Here is a 25,526-nt window from a genome sequence, read left to right on the forward strand (position 1 = left end):
AAAACAGCCCATGAATATTGACATATACCATGTGATAAAGATGTAGCTTTGTGAATCGTATCAACAAATTGAAACCTTATACCTTTTGTACAAAAGTTCATGTAACATGTTATCAAACACATTTTTCATATCGATAATCGTGAAAATGTTTTCCTAACAGCAATATTTGTTCCTGTCAACAGCATTTCTGATTTTTGCCCTGTTTATCCAACCCAAGTCATTATGACCAAACCAGCTAATCCATTGTGACGACTTTCTGCATACAGTACAGTTTTCTGAGCACTAACTATTCTGTGTCTCAAATATTCTCATGGTTTTTTTTTTCAGATTTCATGATTTAATTTAAGATCTGTACATGCTGAATGATGGAGAAGAGAATAGTGGGATTAAGTGATGCAGGCAAATTGGAGGAGCTGTCAGCTGCACTGGATGACCTGCAACCATCCCAGGTATAAAACATGAAACAGGGGTCTTCGCCACCTAACTGCTAAAGGACTTAAACCACTGAAGTACAGTGGAAGATGTTTATTTAGATTTTGTTCAAATCAGAGTTACAACAAAATATCACCTCAGAGAGTCTTGATAAACAAAGAATGCTGATTTGTTTGAATAAAGTCAGAATAGTTTGCATCAGGAAAGCTTTTGTTTCATAACTCATGATTGTCAATATGTTGTAGTTCACAAGAAGATGTGCCATAACATTAAGAGAATCCCACTGAAGATTTGGATTTAGAATTGGTCTTCAGCAACTGAAACTTGTCTTAAAAGGCGACTTACAGGATCAGGTGGTTAAGCTCAAGCCACTGACTTGGTAGAAACATGTCATCATATCCATGTTTGCTCATGGACCTGTGAAGATCCAGGGTAGAATAGGTCTTAAGCAACCCATGTTTGCCATAGAAAGCGACAGTGGTTGTCGTAAGAGGTGAGTAATGGAATTGGGTGGTCAGACTTACTGACTTGGTTGACATTTGTCATCAGTTCCCAGTTGAGCAGATCAATGATCATACTGTTGATCACTGAATTGTCTGGTCCAGACATGATTATATACAGATCGCTGCCAGATAGCTGGAAAACTGCTGAGTTCAGCATAGCACTAAACTCACTGTTTGCTCATGCTGTTAATCACTGGTATGTCTGGTCCAGACTTCATTATGTACAGGCTAACGAGATATAGCTGGAACACTGCTAAATGTGGCATTACACAACTAACAGACAGAATAATTTCTAACCGGTAATTTCTGGTATATATTCATGGGTTGCTAAATTCCTGTGTATTTGTACACACAGCTGACAGACATGCTGAACAACTTAATTCTCAAAGGACGAGGAGATCCTCTGGCCTTTTTGCAAGCAGTTTTCCAAGGTAAGAATTACTGTAACAGTTATCAGTCATAAAAGCATCCCATTAGTCACAATGTTTGGTAAGAAAACACCTATTTTCCTGCCATGAAAATAAGAATAACATTTAATTTGCCTTAATTTGTTAGTAGATATTTACGATTAACTCACTAATTTCAGTACACTTAATCTGCAACAACTGGAATCGGCAGTTTAACTGAGATCTGGTGAATAATTCTGAAAATTAACTATCTTCTCAATATTCTACACAGTTTAATCAGGGTAGGAGAGAATCAAGATCAAGAATGGAGAGAATCTTGCTGAAAGTTTCCACTGAGTTTAGTATGATTAAAAATCTCCCTAATGGAGTGATCATAATAATTACTATGTGTGTTACAGTTTTGCAAATTTTTTTTGTGGAAGGTAGGGTTCACAAACGCTTTCTCAAAGAAATATTCATGTACTTTTGAATTGCGTGCTATTAATTATTCAGACTCACTCTCTCAGAGCCATTTCTAGTGTCCCCCACGATGGTATACATGTACCTGGAATATTCAGGAATTTACCTTGAGTCCTGTTCTTGAGGGTCCCTGGGATTTACATTCTTACAGGATTCTAAACTACAAAATCTGAGTCCCAGACACTTCAATATTATTATTAATACTGTGTTGTAATCCAGTTGTAATTCACTTACCGTTATTGTATTGTGTAACATGATCATGACATCATGACAGTAATTAAATTGCAAAAGATACAATAAAACGTCTTGTAACCAACAATCAGTGATCTCAGCCATCATTGCTTCTCCAGAATGGAAGTTGGTAATCATTTTTTTTCGAGATGGAGGCATGAGATGTAAAAACAGTTGATAAGAATATATTATGGGGATGACTAACATAAACATTGAGGTCTCTGTTAGTAATCTGTCTGCATGTTGTGACAAAGACTGTTTGGTGGCAGGGTCTCCGTCAACGGAGACATCAGGAGTGGAGCGTCTCCTCCTGGTGTATAGGCATCTTGTCAAGATTCTGCACAAGAATGAAATCAACACCAAGATGGCATCAAATCTGGTTGGGCTCATGATGCTAGAGGTACTACTGTTTCTTAAAGGTGTATGAAACATAGTTCCACCATCCTTGATCACACTCCGGCGCAGCGATGACTTAGCATAACATCACTGCCACAGGCTAATTTGCATATCATGTGACCGGACTTTTCTCTTGTTTGTAAACAAATTCGCAGATTCATAAATAGGCTGAGGGTGGCATAACGCAAGCGATTCTGCGAGGTTTTCATATGGTTTTACACTGTTACGTAAACATTCGACAACAACTGCGACAGTTAAGTTTATGACAATACGTATTTATATTTCAAACAGGCTGCATAGTTTGCTCTCCATAAAAAGTCGATGACAGCACATGGAACCGTACAACCCATGTTAACAAAGGATCGCTGCGCAAATCCAAATAGTGTTACATGTTTTAGGATAGTTTCTCAGTGAAACTGAACCATTTTACAACGATGTTTAATTAGAAATGTAGACTCATAAAAAATAAAGAAGTTAAGAAATTGTGTACATAATATTAAATGGACTGTGTAAGATGTGAGGAATCGTCAGATCTTTCTGGCCTGTGGCAGAGATACTATGCTGGCTCGCCGCATGGAACTCTGGGTAGGAGAATGCATCCTTGAAGTGAGGCTGCACTTTGGTAAGGGCAAACATTTGAAAAAATGAACTTAGCTTAGATAGGATTTTGTCATTTGTTGATTTTGTTATTGTTTTAGTCTTTGGGTTTGGTTGTGGTTGTTTACAACTAATGTAATCCAACATGTTTAAGCTGGTAATTACAATCACTCAAGCATCGAGATTGCTTTGTGGAAGAGAGCGTCATGGTTGTGTGAAGATGGAGGACTGTTGTAAAATGGTGTTTCTTTATGCAGGCAGACTCCCTCCCTGGTACAGTGTTGGTAGAGCTGGCCAGCAGGTTCGTGGAGTCCATCAAAGAGGGAACGCTGCAGGGAGGAAAGTAAGGAACTGATACTGGAGGATCGATGCCTGGGATATATTGTTGGATATTTTAATAATCCAAATATCCAGTCCTCATCCAGGGGCAGTTGGGTAGCCTAGTTGTTAAAATGTTCACATTTCACACCAAAGACTTGGGTTCGATTCTCTTCATGATTACATCATGTTAAAGTCATTTCTCATGTCTCCTGCTGTGAAATTGCTGGAATATTGTTAAAAGCAGTGTAAAACCATACTCATTCACTCACTCAATCCAGTAAACTTGAGATCTTTGTAGAGTATAAAAATTTCCTAAATTTTAGTCTTCCAAGCTCCCTTCTTAGGTGTTTGTACCTAATGTGCAATTTATCTTCAAAGATTTTTGCATAAAACACTGACAATAACAAGATCAGTGTAAAACATTCTGTGGATGTGATTGTGTGATATTCTGTTTCAGAGCACTGGAGCTGTTCCCCAAGTTTTTGTCTGTGCTGTCTGTCCAGGAGGCAGTTGTGTACGGAGAGAACTCCATGAAGGGGTCAGAGTACAAGAGTCACGTCCTCAACACTGTCTGCTCCTGCAAGTAAGTGAAAGTGCCCTGAGGCAAGTGACTTTCAAAAAAATCTTGAACTCAAGCAGTGCTATAAGAACCTATCAGCATGATCAGATGGTCAGTCATCATGTCCAAGCAGTGTTGCTCATGTAGTGAGCAAATTAAGTATTATCCCAGTCAACAGCTTTCCGCCAGTTATTTACAGACTGCCACCATATAGCTGGAATATTGCTGAGTGCAGCGTAAAACTAAACTCACTCACTTTCTCAAGAAAACTCCAACATTTTAAGGCATTTATCAGAACAAGAGTTTGGCAAAGTTTTAGAATATCTTTTTATTAAATACAGAGCTCAAATTAGTGCTTTGTTACTTGCACTTGTGCAACCAATATTACTATTGCTACCTAGTTATTAGTCTAACTTGCACCAGGTGCAAGTCAATTTTTGAGTGGGTAAACCTCTTAATAAAACATCAAAATAATTCAATAGCATATTTCTTTCATTACATATCTAAGTGCTACTGGAATTTGGTTGTTGCAACAAGGCTTTCATCTCAGGTTGCACCTGGTGCAAGTGGGTGAACACCTCTTAAACAGAGCCCTAAACCAATGATTGCCTTAGATTAATGGCTACCACAGGTCTGCAGTGTCTGTGTTAACGTAAGGGACTTAAATTATCTTCATGCTGAGACTACTTTACGTGGACGCTTATCTCTGTTGCAACATGCAAGTAGACATACTCTCACCAAGACAATGTTTATTGTTGTGTTTTATAGATGGAACCCACAGAGTGTCCTTCACCTTGCCGCCATGTTCCGAGACGTCCCCCTCATACAAGAGGAACTCAAGTTTGTTGTTGAGAAGGTCCTACGTGGGATGCGTGACCTTGACCTCCAGGATCTTCCTGCACTGGTCTATCAACTGTTGTTACTTGGTGCAAAGGTGGGCATTGATGCAATGGTTAGAAGACTGACTGAATATTTCAAATATCTCAAACTGCAGTGGTGGCTGTTGATTTCATTTTGCCACCAATCTGTGGTGATCTGGTTAGAATTGGTCTTCAGCAGTCCATGATTGTCGTAAGAGGCGACTAACGGGATCGGGTGGTAAGGCTCTCTAATTTGGTTGTCACATGTCATTGTGTCCCCGTGCTTGGATCAATGCTCACGATGCTGATAACTGGATTGTTTGGCCCAGAGTCAGTTATTTACAGACCGCGGGCATATAGCTGGAATATTGCTGAGTGTTTTGTTAAACACCATCCAACCAACCAACCATGAGTCTTGGATAATATGTGGGTAAGCAAGCAAACAGTACTGTTAAGAGTTCGTTGGGATGTAATTGATCATCACCTGGTCACTGCTCCATACAGGGTCATAAGAGGTTGGTTCTGGAAGGGATCACTGACTTCTTCATAGACCAGGACAACATTCAACGAAGTCGCGGAAATCAGGAAAGGTAGGTAAACAGAAATCTGACCAGACATTGCTCAAGCTATTACAGTTATAGGATAGGATATTTATATAGCACACGTAGCTGGTCAGTTGCAATGGAGTGATATTCGGTAGGAGCTGTCATAAGCAATAGCCGTCCAATCTGACAAGTTTTCAACACTCGCATAAAATCTTTTCCGTACATGGCTAGTACATTTGTCCTCATTTAAAAGTTCTGCAATGTGGTAGCTGTCATTTCCGGATCTTGGCTTGAAATGAAGCAAGCGAATATGTGTTTATACAGTTATCAGCGCTGTCAAATCCAAACCAGCAATGTCCAATCCAGAGTGTGGGAAGGTGTTGGCTGGATGTGTATTGTTACCAATTAATCCTGTGTTGAAAAATAGCATGGGATCTTTTTACATGTGTTGTTTTATGTTGTGTATGTTATTACATGGGTAAAAGTGAATATGAACTCTGTTTTTGTGGTAAGTCAACGTGTCCGCTTGACAATTTGACATACTGTCTAAATGGGATTATTTCTTATGTCCTGATGCGTGCATGTGCCAGTGTAGACAGCTTCCACTGTTATCTACAAGGTATTTAGAAGAGATAGCGGTACCAGCTGACAGGCTGAAGTAAATGTTGCAACTGCAGAGCAGGGACAGTGTCACTTTGAATGAGATCCTGAAAGTTTCAAAGTCAGAGAATGATAACTTCGAATTGGTCTCATACAGACTATTTCCTTGTATTTGCCCAGCGAGGATCTCATGTGTGAGTACAGCGGTGTGGAGACATTGCGACACACTGAGGGTACCAGCATCCTCCATATTGTTGTTGCCATCAAACAAGATCAGGAGCTTGGCAGGGAGTTTGTCAAATATCTGAAGGTTTGGATGAAAACAGCTCTACATTAATGTTTATTTGCTTGAAATCTAATGCAGGTATCGGTTCTGAATGAGTTGTAGTTTTCGGGGGGTGTGTGTGTGCGTGCGTGCAGGCGTGCGTGCAGGCGTGCGTGCGTGTGGTGGGGCGACGGGGTTGTGGCTTAGTAAACCATATATCTATCTTTGTTAGTGAAATGTGTTTCCAGATGTACCTGTATTTATCATGTACATCTAGATTAGGGAAATGTTATGGAGGGGTTGTGGCTTAATAAACCATATATCTATCTTTGTTAATGAAATGTGTTTTCAGATGTACCTGTATTTATCATGTACATCTAGATTAGGGAAATGTGTCTGTATGGATTTATGAAATATACAAATTTCTGGGTTAATGAATCGTGTGTATGAAGTTATGGATTATAGGTATATCTTAATTAATGAAATATTGACATCTTTTGATTAATTAATTTGATGTATGTCTGTATAAATGGAGTCAGTTTTATACTTTGATATTGTGATCTTTAAAAGTAATAGCTTTTGAACATAGAAAATCTCCTGTGGGTAAAAATCCATGACTTTGATTATTTAGAAAGAACCCTTGTAGCATGATGAAAATAGTATTGTTCCTTGATGTACACAGTCAACTGTTTTATAGGCCAGCCAGCTGTCATGTCCAACAAGAGTCCTTGCCCCTTTCAACCTTGCCCTTGCCTTGTCCACAGCTCAACTGCACCGATTCCAAGATCAGGTAATGTGTTGCAGATGATATGAATAGAGATTATTACACGAGTAAGTGTGTTGTACGACATATACGAAATGAATACAAAATGCATAATTTTTCATATAAGTCATATGACACAATTGCTTTAGTGTAATAATTTCTTTCATAGTATTCATGTGCATTTGTGCAGTAAAACATGGTAAGAAAGTGTGACGGCCACCTTCACTGATGCCAAGTTCAGTTGTTTAATGACGTCCCAGATGACGAAATACAGAAACAATGTTTGCTAGGTAAAAGTGATCTCTGCACATGTGACGCTGGTTATGTTCCTCCACCATGTGGATAATAAAAAGCGATATGAATCATGTAAGTGTTCAGTATATATGTGAATACCTGGGGCCTGTTTCACAAAACTCTGACCCGTGAAGGTCCCGGGGTAGAATAGGCCTTCAGCAACCCATGCTTGCCATAAAAGGCGACTCAGCTTGTCGTAAGAGGCGACTAACGGGATCGGGTGGTCAGGCTCGCTGACTTGGTTGACACATGTCATCGGTTCCCAATTGCGCAGATCAATGCTCATGTTGTTGATCACTGGATTGTCTGGTCCAGACTCGATTATTTACAGACCGCCGCAATATAGCTGTAATATTGCTGAGTGCGGCGTAAAACTATACTCACTCACTCACTCACAAAACTCTTGTAAGCCTAAGATCTCATAACTTTCTTGTAGCATCCGTAGCTCCTGTGTTACAGTATAGGACGTACAATGGCTAGGAGAAAACTTACAAGATCTTAGGCTTGCAAGAGTTTTGTGAAACGGCCCTGTATGGTATGTTTGAAACCATTGAGGTAAGGTAATGACTTGTCATCATGTTTGGGCATGAAACAGTCATAAGTTTGGTGGTCCAGATAGCCATAAAACTACATGTATATCACCACCACCAAGCCAGTATCTGTTTATTTTCTACCATTACTTGGAGCCAATTAGGGTCAGGGGGCAATGAAAGCGGGCTTCTGATGAGCAGGAGTGGACCTCATTTACAAAGGGGAATCCCCTTGAACACTCTCATTTGATGGAACACCATTTGTAACCTTTCTTCTTACGTCTTTTATGTATGTAAATTTGTACAATTTTCAGGACTGGAACGAAGCTTCGAATTATGTATTTATTGCAGTTGTTGATTTGATTGCAATTAAGCGATGGGAGAAACAAAAACTATTGATGCATTGTACTGCAATAGTTTGTTGGAATAGACTATTGCAATAGTTGCTTCAACTTCAATAGTCACCCCTAACAATTTTGTACCTCACTATAAGGCACACACGTGTAATGCATTTGCAGCATTGAATTTCACAATAGTAGTGGTGGGTTTGTATTTGCACAGCACAGCAAGAACTGCACCAAACATACAATTTGAGACAATATTGAGAATATATTCCATGAATTGTGAATCCAAAAAGAAACAGCCAATCCATATGTTTATACCTTCAAATTTGTTGGTATTACCCATAAAAAATTACTGAAATCTGTCCTGAAAATTTAATATTTTCCCTCACTTACCTCTTGACCTTGTTTTCAGATATTTGATTTTCTAAAGACTACAATACTGAGATGTTTCAAAGACACAGACAGACAGCAGCAGTCCTATCTTGTTAGGGAGATCACACAGGAGAAACTGAACATTGAGAGCATGGTGCTGGAGACTGTCAGTAACAGGTGAGATTCAATGGATAAACAGCATTTCCACAGCATTTCCTTTTCAAACTATGAATTGGTCAGGTATGCTGACATGGTTGACCCATCATATCCAAATTGTGTAGATCGATGCTCATGATATCAATCACTGGATTCTCTAATCCAGATTCGATGATTTATGGGTACTTATCGCTGGATTATTGCTGTGTAAGGCATTAAACAATTAACAAACAAGCAAACTTTTTCCTATAAGCTATGTCATGTCCTTAACTCAGTCCCAAAACTCCATCCAGTCAGTGTCCTCCTTTCCTTCCCCAGTGTGTATGGCTGGGATCACGTGATACAGAGCCTGGTGCAACTTGGCTTCACTTTGATGGACAGTTTTGGCCCAAAGGCTGCTTTCGGGAGGATTGAGACCACCAGCCCCACGGCACAGCTGACTCCCTCAAGGCAGAGTTGTCAACTTGGCGCAAGGCTTCTCATCAACACATTCAAGGTAAACACATGAACAGCCAGTGCCCAGTTGCAATAAGGTACAAAGTTCCTTACATATTTTGGCAAGTGAGGTATTTGAAGTTTTATATGATTGTTCTGTATGTTCAAAGTGCTGTGTTAAATACCACATATTCCCTTAAAATTTCATTCTAGCCAAGTCATATCACCGGGAAATATATTCCTCAACTGATAGGAGTGAGTTTTACATGTTTCTTTATTGTATCTTGACATACTGGACATATCCAACTTCTAAAAATGCCTCTTAAATATTCTGTTCCTCATTGTGGAAGTTTAGGGGCTTGATACAGGTGGAAGTTTTACTATGTATGACATTGTGGATCATTCAGTTATAATTGGTTGTCCTACATCAGTTATGATTGGTTCTCCTATATCAGTTATGATTGGTTCTCCTACATCAGTTATGATTGGTTCTCCTACATCAGTTATGATTGGTTCTCCTACATCAGTTATGATTGGTTCTCCTACATTAGTTATGACTGGTTCTCCTTCAGGCTCATGAAGTTGTGAGGCATGAGATTCTGGATCAAATCTTCAACCGAGTCACCACCAAGGCAACATCACCTGTGTCTCATTACTTGGGTAAGGATAACAACAAACCTCACATTACTCGGCTAGAGTAACAATAAACTGGACATCACATGGGTAGGATAACAATAAACATCACTTTACTCTGACAAGGATAACAAGAAACATGACAGTACTCGGATAAAGATAACGACAACAGTCACATTACTTGGGTCGGATAATAACACATATCACATAACCTGGAAGGATAATGACAAACATGACATTAGTTGGGTAGGATAACAACAAACCACATTACTTGGGTTGGATAACAACAAACCACATTACTTGGTTTGGATAACAACAAACAGGGTGGGTAGGATGATAACAAGCATGACTTTACTTGGGTGGGATAATGACAAACATGACATTACTTGAGTAGGAAAACGCCAAACATGACTTTATTTGGGTTGGATTACTTTGGCAATAAATATCTTGTTAACAAGATGATACATCTTCTAACAATGACCATCCAGTGTTTTTGTCAGTGAAATATTTGAAAATATATGTATGTACATGTTTTTCCACCTGAGCCTTCTCTGATATAAAGTGAAGATGTTTCTGACTGACTTGATGTATATATGCTTATCATGCTGTGAACTTGCAGTACCATTTCACCCTTACTGTCTGGGTATTGTCTGTAAATGACTTGTGACATCTGCAGAGCTACTAGCAGACACGGTCAAGTCTGCTCCTCAGCTTCTTCTGGAGTCTGTCCCCAAGGTGAGAGAAGCATTCGACTACCTGTCCTTCCTGCCGCCATCATCGGCCGAGGGACTTCTGAAGGCCATACAGCCCTTGCTCAAACTCAGCATGTCTCTCAAAGACTCGCTCATACTCGTACTGCGCAAGGCTATGTTTTCAAAGTGAGTACACTTTGAATGTGGGATCAGTAAAAAGGAATACTGAAATTCTGAACTAGAAAATAGTGGGGATTGTGTACTGCATGATTTCTGTAAAATTGAGCCTCAAAATATGCTCCTCATGGTATCCCAGTTGTGTCGACCGATGCTCTTGTTGTTGATCACTCGATTGTTTTCCCAGACATGATAATTTACAGACCACCAAATATAGCTGGAATATTGCGGCATGAAACAACAAACCAACCAACCTAGCATTGGGAAGCCTGTGAATATTCCAGCTACGCTGCAGCAGTTAGTTAATACTTTAGTTTGGACAAGACAATCCAGTGGTCAGCATTATGAATGTAGATCCACATATTTGGGATATGATGACATGTGTCAACCAAGTCAGGGAGCCGAACTACCCAAAACCGTTAAGCGCTGTTTATTACAAGCATGGATTGCTGAATACCAGTTCTAACCCAGACCTTCTTGGCTTGAGGGAGTGAACTGAGTGTGGGATGGGTGGTTGGACGTTCATCACTTCATGTGTGTGAGTAGAGGAATCCATCAGTCAATTAATATTTTCTAAGCTGCGATGGTACTAAAATAGGCTGGTTGTGCAAATCTTCACAGGTAGTTTTAGTATAGATTATTTCTAAATTATGTGCAACCCTGTGACACAATGGAGTGTTCATGTTTTCAGGCAGTTGGACTCCCGGAAGATTGGCGTGATGGGCTTCCTGATGATACTGAAGCACTTCAAGGTCCTTGGAGGCCTGGTGTCCAGTCAGTCCAGTCAGACTTTCTCTCTCAGCCAGGTAAAGCATCCACATCTTTTGTCCATTCATGGAACTGAATATACAAGGTTGGGACAGGATTCGTTTTGTTCTGTTCCCCTTTTCTCTCCTAATCTTACGAAGGGCAGTGGATCCGATCCTCCCCAGCCAATATTACCCCTAACCCCAACCAAAACCTCACCCCAAGCCCCGATGACAACACCAGCCCTAAACCCCAACTCTAACATCAGGGTTCTGTAACTCCCATATACCTTAACATTGAGTTAAGGTAGCCTTAGCGCTAACGTGACCTCAACTCCCATATCTTAAATGTAAAGTAAGTTAGTCTTAGAGCTAAGGTGACCGTAGCTCCCATACCTTATCACTGAGTTAAGGTAGTCTTAGTACTAAGGTGACTTTAACTCCCATATCTTAACACTGAGTTAAAGTAGTCTTAGTACTAAGGTGACCGTAACTCCCATATCTTAACATAATCGCAACTTAGACTTAGTGCTAAGGTTGTTTTGCACAACAGCACCCAGAACACTTACCACAACCGAAACTTGTTTTCCAGTTGCCATTGCTTGGGCTTTGTTTGTTTGTGTGCTGTTTAACAGATATTTATGAACTTTGTTAAATGACATTATTATGTCTTGTGCAGCAACGCGTCACCTGTTCTACATTGTATCAGTAGAAGGTGGGACAGGGGTGTACGATGTTTAGACTTCTGCTACAACCTTAAATTCGTCTCTTAGTACTAAATGAAATGGAAATTTCAACTAATTTTTGTACGTAGAGTGGGAGCAATTTTCTAATTTGTGATAACAGACATCCTGTTTAGCAGACACCAGATTAGACAGTGCTGACTTCTGTATAACCACACATTCTCAAGACGGCTCATTTCATGCCGAAATCTGAAATTAACAGCTGATGGATTGCAGAGCTTTTAAATGATGATAAATGTACTAGTCATGGATGAGACAGAGGTTTCATGCCGGTGTTGACAACTTGCTGGACAGGGGAGCCGGCTATTGTGTCTCATCTCTCATTACATCTCAAGTTACCAGGAGACCTGCATTGTATGTGATGATCATAGAGTCTCAAGGTTCAGTTGAAAGTTTTATTACTGTAACCAAAAGGGGAATATTATTGTCAGAGCCTTAATTTCTATATTCATTGTTTTTTTATCATATTACCTTTTCACTGATTGATGAATATAGTTTGTTTTAGAATACAACTGTCAATTCCTTTTTTGGTCGCTGGTTTTACATCTAGTTCTTCTATTGAGTGCTGTGTTCGTTGTTTAATTTCAACTTGGGAATCAACCTGTATGAGCCAACTGATGACCACAATACCCACAGATTCATTCAGACCGACTGATGAAAACAGTACACCGAGATTCATCATGTCACCTCTTTCAGATCCAGGTAGACATCCATAAGCCGTACAACGCAGCAAGTAACGAGGCTCTATGCCTTGAGATCCTGGGCAACTTGAGACGATGCTGTACCCAACAAGCTGACGTCCGCCTTCAGCTGTACGAGGTGAGACATTGCAGCCCATAATACTACATCTCTTCAACATGTCTTGATGAATATATAAATGTTAGTTGCAAACCAGAAGAATTCAGCAAACATGAACAAGTAGATCGAATGTGTCTTTAGTCATAAGATTTTATTGCCGTGTTTGCTACACATTTTGCTAATTGAACCGTTTGGAGTAATTTGTGATCATCTTGCATGCATTGTACATTCAGGATCATGAAATCCATGTTTCAGTATGTTTCTTCCATGCCATCAAAATTGGTCAAAGAAATTCCTGCAGACATATCAATGTATGCTTTTTTAAATTAGTGAATATCATGTAAGCTGTAAACTATGGTGTAATCATTCTCATGGATTTCATGACTGCACAAAAAGTTCAGTATTATTTTTCTTGGAATCCTGAACTAATCCACAAATCCATGTTTTCATCCAAAACGGGATTTCTTGTCATATGCACTGGTATTCGAAAATGGCCGTGGCATCTATAGTTGTGAAACTGAGTATGTGAGCAATTGATAGTTTGATGGTTCTCAGAAATGTGTTTGGAATGATTTGATTTGGTCAAATGAATGATGGTGTTGTGCAGTTGCACATTGAAAATATTTTATTTCACATTGATGTTTACCATTCTATGGCACACAAATTAAACCTGATCCCTGCCTGAATGTTCCAATTTGTACAGGGTCTTTATGAAGTGCTGTGCCACAACTCTCGACTCCAGGCCCCTATTCTTGACATGCTGCTAAATCAGGTAGAACAAGTTTTGTTACTTGGTTGGTTTTGTTAGTTTGTTCCTTCATTTGTCAAAAAAGACACGATTACATTTTGTAACAAAGTGTAAAATTTATGCTGGTCCTGTCGCCAATGGCTAGTGAAAGTTCATGCGGACCACTCAGTAAAAAGTTTTCAGTGCTCCTTGTTGCCAGTGAATTTTGTATTGAAAGTTATTAAATCGATTAATGTTATTTTGGACCAATGAAGTACAGACAGGACCACTACTTATTGGCCACTCACTGGCCCTGTGGTCTAGTGGGAAATTTTAAAAGGTTTCTTTCCCTGCTAAGGCCTGCAAACAATAAAAAGAGACCAAATTCTTCAAAGGCATTTAGAAGTTGGTGAGGTAATACAAGACACTATTATGGATGACAACTTCTTTAATTCTTTTAACACGACATTTCAAGGCTAATTCTTGCCCCTTCGTCATCCACCTGACGAAGGGGCAAGAATTAGCCTTGAAACGTCGTGTTAAAAGAATTAAAGAAGTTGTCATCCATAATAGTGTCTTGTATTAAAAAGAGACCACACGGACTAGTATATGACTTTAAATGTTAACTGTCTGTGTATGCATTGTCAGATCAAGTGTTACTATGAGTCTGACAGCGATGTGACACCTCCATTGAAGCTGGACCCCTGCATCCTGGCCCAAGGGGAGTCTGTGTATCTGGCAGAACCCATGGTAGGTGGAACATATTGGTGTGTTGATCAGACAAACATTACTTAGATAACGAATCGGCAGATCAACTGGAAGAAAGATCCAAGACTGATGGGACAGAAGTTGATGCAACTGTCTTTCTAACAGGACCAGTAGTGGACAGTTGTCAGATGTTTGTTTAGTGGTTTGTTTTCTTGTTTGTTGTCTAATGCCACGCTCAGCAATATTTTAGCGAAATTTAAGTGGTCTGTAAATAGTCCAAGTTTGATCGACAACATAAGCTGGATCTACAGAATTATGATGCTATGGCATGTGCCACTCAAATGTTTCTTGACATGCTGAAGACAAATTCTAATCCAGATCTAGTGGTAGTGCTAATTTAGATTGGATTTTAATGAGACTGTTACTGCTTGAGGGGCAGTGAGGTAGCCTAGTGTAGCATTAGCTCCACTCTAAAAATCTGGGTTTGATTCCCTACAGGGGTTCAATATGTGAAGCCCATTTTCTGGTGTCCCCTGCTGTGATATTGCTCAAATATTGTTAAAAGTGGCATAAAACTAAACTCACGCACTCACTCACTATTACATTTTGCCAGTGAATCAATGAGATTTCATTCTTTAGTTCACTTGGTTGAAAATGGACTGTCCCATGAAGCTCAATCATATTTCAGGGGCACCTGCTAGGCTGCATCCAGCAGTGTGTTCTAAAGACCAGACAGTTCCAGAGCCAGGCAGGAGGGGATGATGACGATGAAGATGAGGACAGTGTGACGGCCTTGACAGAGCTGGAGGAGTTGCTGACGTCACTGACGACCAGGATGATTGCATGCGAGATGGAAGACTTTGAACTGGTAAGTAAAATTGTACGCTTTATCAGGTAAAAAGCACAGACTGTTTGAAATTGACAGTTTCACTGGCATTTAAGAAGTTGGTGATTTTGCAGTAAAGGCGAGATACTTCAGTGGATGACAATGTCTCAAAGTAGGGGATAATGAACTTTCAATAAGGATAGGAAGTGTCAACGTTAACAAACATTTCAAGGACAGACATCTTATGAATGCACCACCATTTCCCTCTATTACCACCCCTAAACACAATGCATGATATGCACGTGCACAATGCAGTAGCCCCATACACATGCATGGGGTCCCATTCTTGATTTTGACGTTTTTTCAAGGTCTTTAATTGAGACTCATCTTGCATCACACATTGGTTTGTGTTTGTTTCTAGTCGTTTGTTTTGAAATGAAAATCGTATACATGCAAATCACAGGCCATACATCAATCATCTTTCAAAAGCGACTACATTCCAAATAACTATGGTTGTAAGAAAGTGCAAATGTCGATGCACTCTCAAAACATTCAACAATATCATATCAACATTGATTGACTCAGATGAATCTCCTAAATAGTTTTAATTGTGTGTAAAAAAAAAAAATAAAGACCCCCTACTTTTTTGGAAGAGTATGCTTCATAATAGAATATTTAGTGACCGCTCTAAGTTGTCTGTCAAATATGATGTATATCTCATTGAGCCTGAAAGTCATATTTTTATAAGTATGTGATTTTCAGAAACACATTTACAAAACTGGTTTCTTGTCTTCTTAAGCTTATAAACATCAGCCCTTTAGAGGGGAATCCTGTCACCCTTATATGCTATGTTCAACAATAATAGTGCCCTTATTCTGTGACTAAGGACAAATCAGCAGACTTTTCGCTGGCGTCCAGTGTTGGGGTCAAGAACAACATATACGCCATCTTGGTGCTTGGGGTTTACGAGGCACTGATGGAATACACCTTTGCTGCAGGACAGTTCAGGTCAGTCAGACAAAATACTCTTTCACATTTTGGGATAGAAAAAGTGACAGTTATGAAATGTTAGCTTCATAAAGTAAGAAGGGTGGTTGGATACCCTAGATTTTGCCCATCACACTGAAGGTCCTGATTCCATTCCCCACAGTGTGTGAAGTACAATAACTATTGCACCATAAACTAGAGTTATTTTGTTACCATCAAGAATGTTCACTAAACTTAAAGGTCACATGCAACCAAAAAATCAAACATAATTAAAACACATTTATCACTTATTCATGACATATAATATACATTGCTGCTTTTAAAAAAACAAATAAACAAAACTATAAGCGTACAATCGCGATTCAAAAGTGCAATATTTTGTACTTGGGCTTACTTCCCCCGAAACGAAGCCCTCGGGAGACCGAACCCAGTCATAGCGGGTGGATATGCACTCAAGTGTAACGACGGATTCTGATTGGCTGTTCCATTTGCTGACATGCTGAGGGTTCATTGTGTCAGGGATACTCTCTATATAGGCTCCCTGATTGTGTGTACAGAAAGATGATCTGTTTGATGGGCATTTTAGAAGTATAGCCAGTCACAAGAAAGTAAGATTCTTTGTGGATAACAACTTCTTTTTGTGTACTTGATGCGTCGTTTCAGTATGGATTCATATTCTGTTGTCAAGCAAAATCATATACACCAAAAGAAGTCGATATCCATCACGAATGTATATAGAGATGTTAGGTTTTGAAAATACATGTTCTCTGAATTTGCGCTCGATCCAATAAAAAATCATGTCAGTAGAGATGGTAAACTACTGCGTGGCTCCAGCCATCTGTCATTCGTCCAAGTACAAAACAGGACTGGAATCTGGAGTTTGGACAAGTTTCCGTCACATCCAGTCATCCGAATAAAATGAATGTAGTTTGTTTGCAACCCACAGACATAAAAACATGTCATGTGTATCACACATGCCTAATTACATAATGTGGCAGACACGGGACTCGGGTGCACGAGTCATAAATCAACTTATTTTCTTTATGTCGTATAGTCTGATAGGTGTTAAGTTCAAATTGCACGTTGTCAATGATTGAAGCTGTGTATTGCATGTTGTCTTTAGCAGACAGGCAGACAGACATATAGGTGTGAATAAACGAGACACTGAGTTTTCTCTGTGACAGAGACTGCTTGCCACAGTCAACAAGTTGTTTTACGTAACGAGTAGATTATGTACTTGTTTGTGTACACAACCGAGATTAGACTATTGCTCACGACCTCAGACGCTGGGCATGCATACTGTTTCAAGCTCCGCGAACCTATTCACTGCGCATGCGTTATGGACGCAGCGCAGCACAGCTGTTGAAACCAGTTTTCCCCCCAGCGCTGGGGGGAATTTAGTGAAACGTTTGAACTCCGATTTCGCGGGCTTTTTTTCATCGCGTTTTTTTTCAACTTTACAGGTTGAATTGGCATTTTTTATGATTTGTTTCGGTAAGTGCACACCGAAAGGTACCAGAATCTGCAAAGTTGTATTTTACGTTGCATGTGACCTTTAAGTAATAAAAAACTGGCAAATGTAGAATGTCTAGTGACACTTTGACCTGTTAATTACAAAACATATTGTCTTTTGACACGTTTTTCATGTTAATTCCAGTTTGGCAATTGTGTGTCATCCCATGCTATGATCAGATTATGCGTAATTAGAAAAACAGGTCTTTAAGGAGTCTCCCAACCTCTGTTCAAAACATCTAGATTCAGTAATGTTGAATTAGGTCCTTGTCAAGGTTGTGGTTGCGTTTCTCCCATAGTGTCAGCAGCTGTGAACAAGTACTGAAGCTGTATGACAACTACCACAAGCTGAGCGAGGTCCTGAAGGAGAAGACAGCTGCAGCAGCAGGAAAGAAGGGCCGACCTGCAGCTGGGAAGACCCCACACAGTCTGCTGTCTCTCCACTTTGTGGTCAGCATCTTGAAGGCACTGCTCAGGTCAGTTATAGGTACTACTCATGTCAGTTATAGCCCCTACAAACTCATGAAGGTCCGGGCTAGAATGTTGGCTTCAGTAAGCCATGCTTGTCATAAGAGGTGACTGATTGGATGATCAGGCTTGTTGACTTGGTTTACACGTCATTGGTTCTCAATTGCACAGATGCTCATGCTGTTGATCACTGGATTGTCTGGTCCAGACTCAATTATTTACAGACTGCCTCTATGACTTGAATATTGCTGAGTGTTGCATAGAACTGATGTCACTCACTCACTCACTCAGGTCAGTTATAAGCACTGCTCAGGTCAGGTCAGTCATAAGCACTCCTCAGGTCAGTTATGGATGCTGCTCAGGTCAGTTATGGATGCTGCTCAGGTCAGTTATAAGCACTGCACAGGTCAGTTATAAGCACTGCTCAGGTCAGTTAAGGATGTTACTCAGGTCAGTTATAAGCACTGCTCAGTTAGGTCAGTTACAGTCTACTCTGGTTAGTTACGGGCACTACTTAAATCTGTTAAAGCAGTACTGGGGTCTGTTGACGTCATAAGTGGAGTCTGCTGAAGGCACATACACAATAGAATACAATGGGGTCAGTGGTAGCATTAATAGGGTCAGTTCACTGCAGGAATGAGGCCCTTTGAAGGCACTTACCAAGTGGGTTGTCACTAAACGTGTCAGCCATAGTGACTAATGGAACCAGTTCAAGGCATCAGTGGATTCAGAAAAGCATCTAAAGCCACATCAGCAATCCCAAGGCTATTAATAGTTGTCAGTCTCCCTAACACTGATGTGACCCACGAAGGTCTGGGGTAGAATAGGCCTTCAGCAACCCATGCTTGCCATAAAAGGCGACTATGCTTGTCGTAAGAGGCCACTAATGGGATTGGGTGGTCAGACTCACTGACTTGGTTGACATATATCATCGGTTCCCAATTGCTCAGATCGATGCTCATGTTGTTGGTCTCTTCACTGTCTGGTCTGGATTCGATTATTTACAAACCACCGTCATATTGCTGGAGTACTGATGAGTGTGGCGTAAAACTAAACTCACTCACTCCTAACACTGATGTTGTAATGTTGTAGTGACACCAGCACAGTTCATGAAGACAGTCTGGCAGTACTACGAGGGTGCCCTGAGTTCCTGCAGTACATCACGTCTGTGGCACTCCAGAAGGTGCATCAGATAGCAGACAAGGGCACCTGCGACGGGGCTGCTGGTGTGGGGAAGGAGAGACTGCTCTCACACTGCTACTCTCTAGCCAGGTGAGGAGAGATTTAGGATTGGTTTACTCCATGTGGTAATCAGGTAACACAAACAACTGTTACCTGAAAAATTCAAATATGACACTTTCCATGAAGCCTTTGTATATAATCTCAGCCAATTAGCAGTAGAACATATTGTGGAGTAGTGAAAACAGAAATGAATAACCATGATGGATATCTGGTTGTAGTCTAGATAAAAGGGTCAATTAATTTGAAGCAATTACACAGTGTATGAAATAAGACAAAAACCCAGTCAGTCATCACGGCTGGTAACTTCAAAATGTTACCAATGTGTAATGGTTTTAACCAGTCAAGACACTAGAAATGGTGAATTTACACAGGTGTATGGAGCACCCTAATTTTATACCAGACCATCGGACTGGCTACCTGCAAATTTAGACTGTTCGTCATAAATCTAGTCTGTCTCAGGCAGTCAGACAGACCTTATTTCATGTACTGCCTATAACTGTATTGACACTACTACCATCATGATATTTATATATAATACCTATAATCGTACTTTCGACTGTTTTCTTCAGACTCATGATGACGTACTACACAGAGAATCAGATTCTGACTGAGGAACAGAAGAAAGAAAAGAAAAAGAACATCTGTAGCCAGAGTCTGGAGGGACTGGTTAGCATCATGTCCTATGTCTGTAGTCTGGGCCAGACACAGCTCTGTCAGTGTCTGTGTAACATAGGTAAGTTTAGATAGTGACCAGACACACCAGTCAGTGTCTGTGTAACATAAGTAAGTTCAGACAGTGACCAGACACACCAGTCAGTGTCTGTGTAACATAGGTAAGTTTAGATAGTGACCAGACACACCAGTCAGAGTCTGTGTAACATAGGTAAGTTCAGACAGTGACCAGACACACCTGTCAGTGTCTGTGTAACATAGGTAAGTTTAGATAGTGACCAGACACACCTGTCAGTGTCTGTGTAACATAGGTACGTTCAGACAGTGACCAGACACACCTGTCAGTGTATGTGTAACATAGGTACGTTCAGACAGTGACCAGACTCACCTGTCAGTGTATGTGTAACATAGGTACGTTCAGACAGTGACCAGACACACCTGTCAGTGTATGTGTAACATAGGTACGTTCAGACAGTGACCAGACTCACCTGTCAGTGTATGTGTAACATAGGTACGTTCAGACAGTGACCAGACACACCTGTCAGTGTATGTGTAACATAGGTACGTTCAGACAGTGACCAGACACACCTGTCAGTGTATGTGTAACATAGGTACGTTCAGACAGTGACCAGACTCACCTGTCAGTGTATGTGTAACATAGGTACGTTCAGACAGTGACCAGACACACTTGTCAGTGTATGTGTAACATAGGTACGTTCAGACAGTGACCAGACACACCTGTCAGTGTATGTGTAACATAGGTACGTTCAGACAGTGACCAGACACACTTGTCAGTGTATGTGTAATGTAGATGACTTCAGATAGGGACCAGACACACCTGTCAGTGTATGTGTAACATAGGTACGTTCAGACAGTGACCAGACTCACCTGTCAGTGTCTGAGTAACGTAGGTGAAATTAGACAGTGACCAGACACACCTGTCAGTGTCTGTGCAACATAGGTACCTTAGTGATCAGACACACCTGTCAGTGTCTGTACAACATGGGTGACTATAGACAGTGACCAGACACACTTGTCTGTGCAACATAGGTAACTTCAGACAATGATCAGACACGCCTGTCAGTGTCTGTGCAACATAGATGACTGTAGACAGTGACCAGACACACCTGTCAGTGTCTGTAAAGCATAGGTGACTTCTGACAGTCACCTGTAATCAAGGGCAGTCGCACTTGCCAGTGCCTTTATTTTGTCACATAAATGCCTTCAGACAACCATCTAGTGAATTCAAACAGTCACAGTATGAGTTCGTTCAGATATTTGTTGAGTTCATTCAGACAGACGTCCAGTGGGATCCAGTAGTGTGCAGTTATCTTCAGACATCAGCCTAGTTACCTGAGAGGCAGGTGACCATAGCTGTCTCCTCTTGGATCCAGTCTGTTCAAGTAAATTCTGCTGAAAGATGCTAAATAGGCAATAATAGTTCTTCCCTTGTGCATTTGTTTTTCCTTCCTCTTTTATTATTGGTTTTCTGTAATTTTCCTGATCATTCCAGAGAATGACTGTGACGGGGCAGATGTGCGTGTATCCAACAAGCCTGAAAAGATCCACAAACACATTAAAACCCTCCAGGTAATTTTGTTGTTTAAAACTGCACTTATCAATATTCCAGCTGTTGTGGCAGCAGTCTGTAAATAACAGTCAGACAATCCAGTGATCAACATCATAGGCATCAATCTACGCCATTGTGATTTGATGACAAGTGTCAACCAAGTCAACAAGCCTGACCACCCAGTCTAGCATGGATTGCTGCAGCCCAATTCGAAACCAGATCTTCGTGGGTGATACATGATTTCCTGCCGGACTTTGAAATGGCAGCCGCACACACATGAAAATGTAGTCATTTCTGTATTACCCATTACTTATTAACTTCATTTGGACAAATGCAGTGTAGGTCACCACCACCATTTATGAAAACTACTATTGCAAGATTAATAGAAACGACGTCAACAATCTTTGGTTATGTTTCTGGTGTCATGTCACTGTGATGTCCTCAAATCACAATAATATGACATGACATAAACAGTACAATCAGAATGACAAAATAATCAGTTCAAATGACACGATTTTTCGACATATTATTTTCATGAATTTCTAACCCTATGGTTAATTGAAAAAATAGGGAGCCAATCATTAATCATGATTATTAGTTCATTATCAGTAAATAAACTGGAATTAGAAACGATGTCCATTCATATAATGGAAAAACCAGAGACTTAAAGAAGGACAACCCCACTAAATCAAGCATGATGAGCGTCAAGTCAAAGTTTCTTATTTTTTAAATTATGTTTCTTAAGTAACTGACTGATGTAACACATCTGCAGTGTTATGACCGAGGGATCAATGAGTTTAGTGTCATGTTGCTTTTGATAATTTTCCAACAATATCACTGGGGAAGCCAGAAATGAACTTCACACATTATGCCCAGGTGGGGAATCAAACCTGGATCTTGAGCATGATTAGCAAATGCTTTAACCACTACACTACCCCATCACTCCATTACAACTGAGGAAGCACTCTGTATATTATAATTTCTAGAACTAATTTAATGCCATATATATTTGACTGCCATGTTGCAAACAATCACAGGAATACTGTAGACATTATTGAACGAGTTTTCCTGCTCTCCACATTGTAACATGTCTGGTTTGGTGCAGCGACTGATCGCCAACATCCTGACAGCGGAGGAGGACGTCCAGAACTGGAAGGAGATGATCTTGCTACTGACCATCATCACCCAGCTGACCAGACACCTGCCCACAAACAGCCCCAGCTACGAACAAGTCCACTCCTGGGTCCACAAGATCTGCACTGATCAGTCAATAGGTACCACTGTGCAGTGACTGTTTTTGGCGCATGGTTCAAACCTTGGTCATCAAGTTAAATGACCAGCTGTCGATTGCCTACATTTGTTGGATGACTGTGATACTTCTGCTATCTTTCACAAAACAGTGTAAAATGATGACTATTTAATCACTCATTTATGCCTAACCACTTCAAAACTAATAGACATAAAATACTCAATGAAACACTGATCATAATCCAGATAGCATACCAATTGCACAATTTTTGTCCTGAAAATAAGAAAGTTTTTCAACAATGTATCATTAAAATATTGACACAGTTCACTATTTGTTACGAGGGAGAAGTTAAGAGAAAGGGACAGCCAGGTGTGCAAGAAAGGATAGAGAGGGCCTAGCACAGGTTAATGAATATTTATAACTTTGTTGACACTTACGCACATCCGTACTGAACCTTTCGCTGCACTCCTTCGTTACAACAAACAGTGATCTGTGTCAATATTTTAATGATAGTGTATTAAACAACTTGTTTTGTTTTTAGGACAAAAATATCTGCAAAATCTCACAGAGTTGGTATGGTGTTTTTAATGTGATCAGTGTTTCATTGAGTATTGTATGTTTAGTTTTCAAGACAGATTGCAATTCACTGGTTCACTTTTGAGCCAAACGGACTGCAAGTTATGGTGAGGTACATTTCATCTGCTGTCATAGCATAAGGTTAAGCTGGGTTCAAACAAAGTGAAAAGAAATAGGTTTACATTGTACGCTTGGGGCCAATGGTTTTTCGACCCGTGAAGGTCACAGGGTAGAATAGGCCTTCAGCAACCCAGGCTTGCCATAAAAGGCTTGTCGTAAGAGGCGACAAACGGGATCGGATAGTCAGGCTCGCTGACTAGGTTGACTCATGTCATCGGTTCCCAATTGCACAGATCGATGCTCATGTTGTTGAGCACTGGATTGTCTGGTCCAGACTCGATTATTTACATACCACTGCCATATAACTTGAATATTGCTAGGTGCAGCATAAAACTAAACTCATTCACTCGCCAATGGTTTTTCAATAAAAGCAGATAAACTACTGAATGAACACAACCAGAACCCCATGAAATGTTTTTTCCTATCTCAGTTTTTGTCAGTTGTTATTTTGAAGAAACAGGGGAGGTCATATTTTACTTAAAAAATAACACATTTTACTTAAAAAATTGCTCACATTTAATGTGTACAGTTAATTAAGTTTGAATTTATTGGACATCACATATCACATATCACATTTATCCTGTCACATCTTTGTGTGTTGTAGATGATATGGCCACCTGCAAGCAGCTCCTTGGGACACTCCTGTCTCTCACCCAGCAGATGAAAAACTTACCCCTGGTGCTCCGTGACCTGGCTCAGGACATCCATAGTCAGCTGGGGGACACAGATCAGGTAGTAGGCAGGGTACATCCAGTCATCTAGGGGACACAGATCAGGTAGAGGGGAGGGGACATCCACAGTCAGCTGGGGGACACAGATCAGGTAGAGGGGAGGGGACATCCACAGTCAGCTGGGGGACACAGATCAGGTAGAGGGGAGCGTCCATCCACAGTCAGTTGGGGGACACTGATCAGGTAGAGGAGAGGATACATCCACAGTCAGCTGGGGGACACAGATCAGGTAGAGGGGAGGGGACATCCATAGTCAGCTGGGGGACACAGATCAGGAAGTATGGAGGGGACATCCACAGCCAGCTGGGGGACACAGAGCAGGTAGAGGGGAGGGGACATCCACAGTCAGCTGGTGGACACAGATCAGGTAGAGGGGAGGGGACATCTGCTGGGGCACACAGATCAGGAAGTGTAGAGGGGACATCCACAATCAGCTGGAGACACGGATCAGTTAGTAGGGAGGGTACATCGACAGTCAGCTGGGGGACACAGATCAGGTAGAGGGGAGGGGACATCCACAGTCAGCTGGGGGACACAGATCAGGTAGAGGGGAGGGGACATCCACAGTCGGCTGGGGGACACAGATCAGGTAGAGGGGAGGGGACATCCACAGTCGGCTGGGGGACACAGATCAGGTAGAGGGGAGGGTACATCCACAGTCAGCTGGGCAACACAGGCCTGTAAGAAGGCAGGGATAGGGAGTATGTAACAAATAATTTACTCAACCAACTGATTCTGCCTTCAGATTTCGTTCTCTGCTTCCTAGGGAGAGTAAGCTTAATGCTAAACACATGTCCTGTTTGCCCAGGAGGTGGAGGTAGAGGACAAGACACACATGGCTCTGGTGACACACCGCACAGCACCCACAGTATTGTTGATGGAGTTGTCCAGCACTGACCGTGAGCTGGACGATATCGACTGGTGTCTTGCCTGGATGAAGGCAGACATTCTCTCAAGGCACAGACAAGAGGATGGTGAGAAAGTTGGGGATTTGTTTGTTGTGCACGTCTCATGTCTGTAAATAAGTGAGACAGACAGAACTAAGAAGTTCTGCAAAACCATTATCCATACTCCAAAATGACTATCCATACTTATGATAATAACCCCTGCCAAGCTAATTTAGAAGTACAATTTTTTTAACATTGTTTAATCAACCACCTTGAAGCGTTTTTGGCATCATTTCTAAATATATATCACATCAGGCAGTTCAAAGGGAAAACAATAAGAATTTGTCTTGTATTGTTTTGAGAAAGAACAAGGAACCATTCACTACTGTCTTC

At 40.8% G+C, this 25,526-nt stretch overlaps 1 protein-coding gene across 1 annotated transcript in view; it reads left to right on the forward strand.

Annotated features, from left to right (window-relative positions):
• Window positions 1-25,526, forward strand: part of LOC137265524 (Fanconi anemia group I protein-like) — a 33,205-nt gene that overhangs the window by 897 nt on the left and 6,782 nt on the right. Inside the window, exons 2-27 of the mRNA XM_067800938.1 lie at window positions 328-449; window positions 1,291-1,366; window positions 2,302-2,432; window positions 3,283-3,368; window positions 3,804-3,929; window positions 4,674-4,839; window positions 5,270-5,355; window positions 6,091-6,220; window positions 6,873-6,965; window positions 8,519-8,655; window positions 8,953-9,130; window positions 9,642-9,729; window positions 10,379-10,580; window positions 11,263-11,377; window positions 12,757-12,879; window positions 13,562-13,630; window positions 14,234-14,335; window positions 14,982-15,161; window positions 16,006-16,127; window positions 17,918-18,094; window positions 19,179-19,358; window positions 19,898-20,061; window positions 21,514-21,590; window positions 22,676-22,844; window positions 24,120-24,247; window positions 25,055-25,220. Coding sequence (XP_067657039.1) covers window positions 363-449; window positions 1,291-1,366; window positions 2,302-2,432; window positions 3,283-3,368; window positions 3,804-3,929; window positions 4,674-4,839; window positions 5,270-5,355; window positions 6,091-6,220; window positions 6,873-6,965; window positions 8,519-8,655; window positions 8,953-9,130; window positions 9,642-9,729; window positions 10,379-10,580; window positions 11,263-11,377; window positions 12,757-12,879; window positions 13,562-13,630; window positions 14,234-14,335; window positions 14,982-15,161; window positions 16,006-16,127; window positions 17,918-18,094; window positions 19,179-19,358; window positions 19,898-20,061; window positions 21,514-21,590; window positions 22,676-22,844; window positions 24,120-24,247; window positions 25,055-25,220 — 3,358 coding nt within the window. The 5' untranslated portion in view covers window positions 328-362. The remainder of the gene's footprint in view (window positions 1-327; window positions 450-1,290; window positions 1,367-2,301; window positions 2,433-3,282; window positions 3,369-3,803; window positions 3,930-4,673; window positions 4,840-5,269; window positions 5,356-6,090; window positions 6,221-6,872; window positions 6,966-8,518; window positions 8,656-8,952; window positions 9,131-9,641; window positions 9,730-10,378; window positions 10,581-11,262; window positions 11,378-12,756; window positions 12,880-13,561; window positions 13,631-14,233; window positions 14,336-14,981; window positions 15,162-16,005; window positions 16,128-17,917; window positions 18,095-19,178; window positions 19,359-19,897; window positions 20,062-21,513; window positions 21,591-22,675; window positions 22,845-24,119; window positions 24,248-25,054; window positions 25,221-25,526) is intronic.

The sequence above is a fragment of the Haliotis asinina genome, chromosome 15 (assembly GCF_037392515.1).
Source record: "Haliotis asinina isolate JCU_RB_2024 chromosome 15, JCU_Hal_asi_v2, whole genome shotgun sequence".
In the NCBI taxonomy this organism is placed as follows: Eukaryota; Metazoa; Mollusca; class Gastropoda; order Lepetellida; family Haliotidae; genus Haliotis; species Haliotis asinina.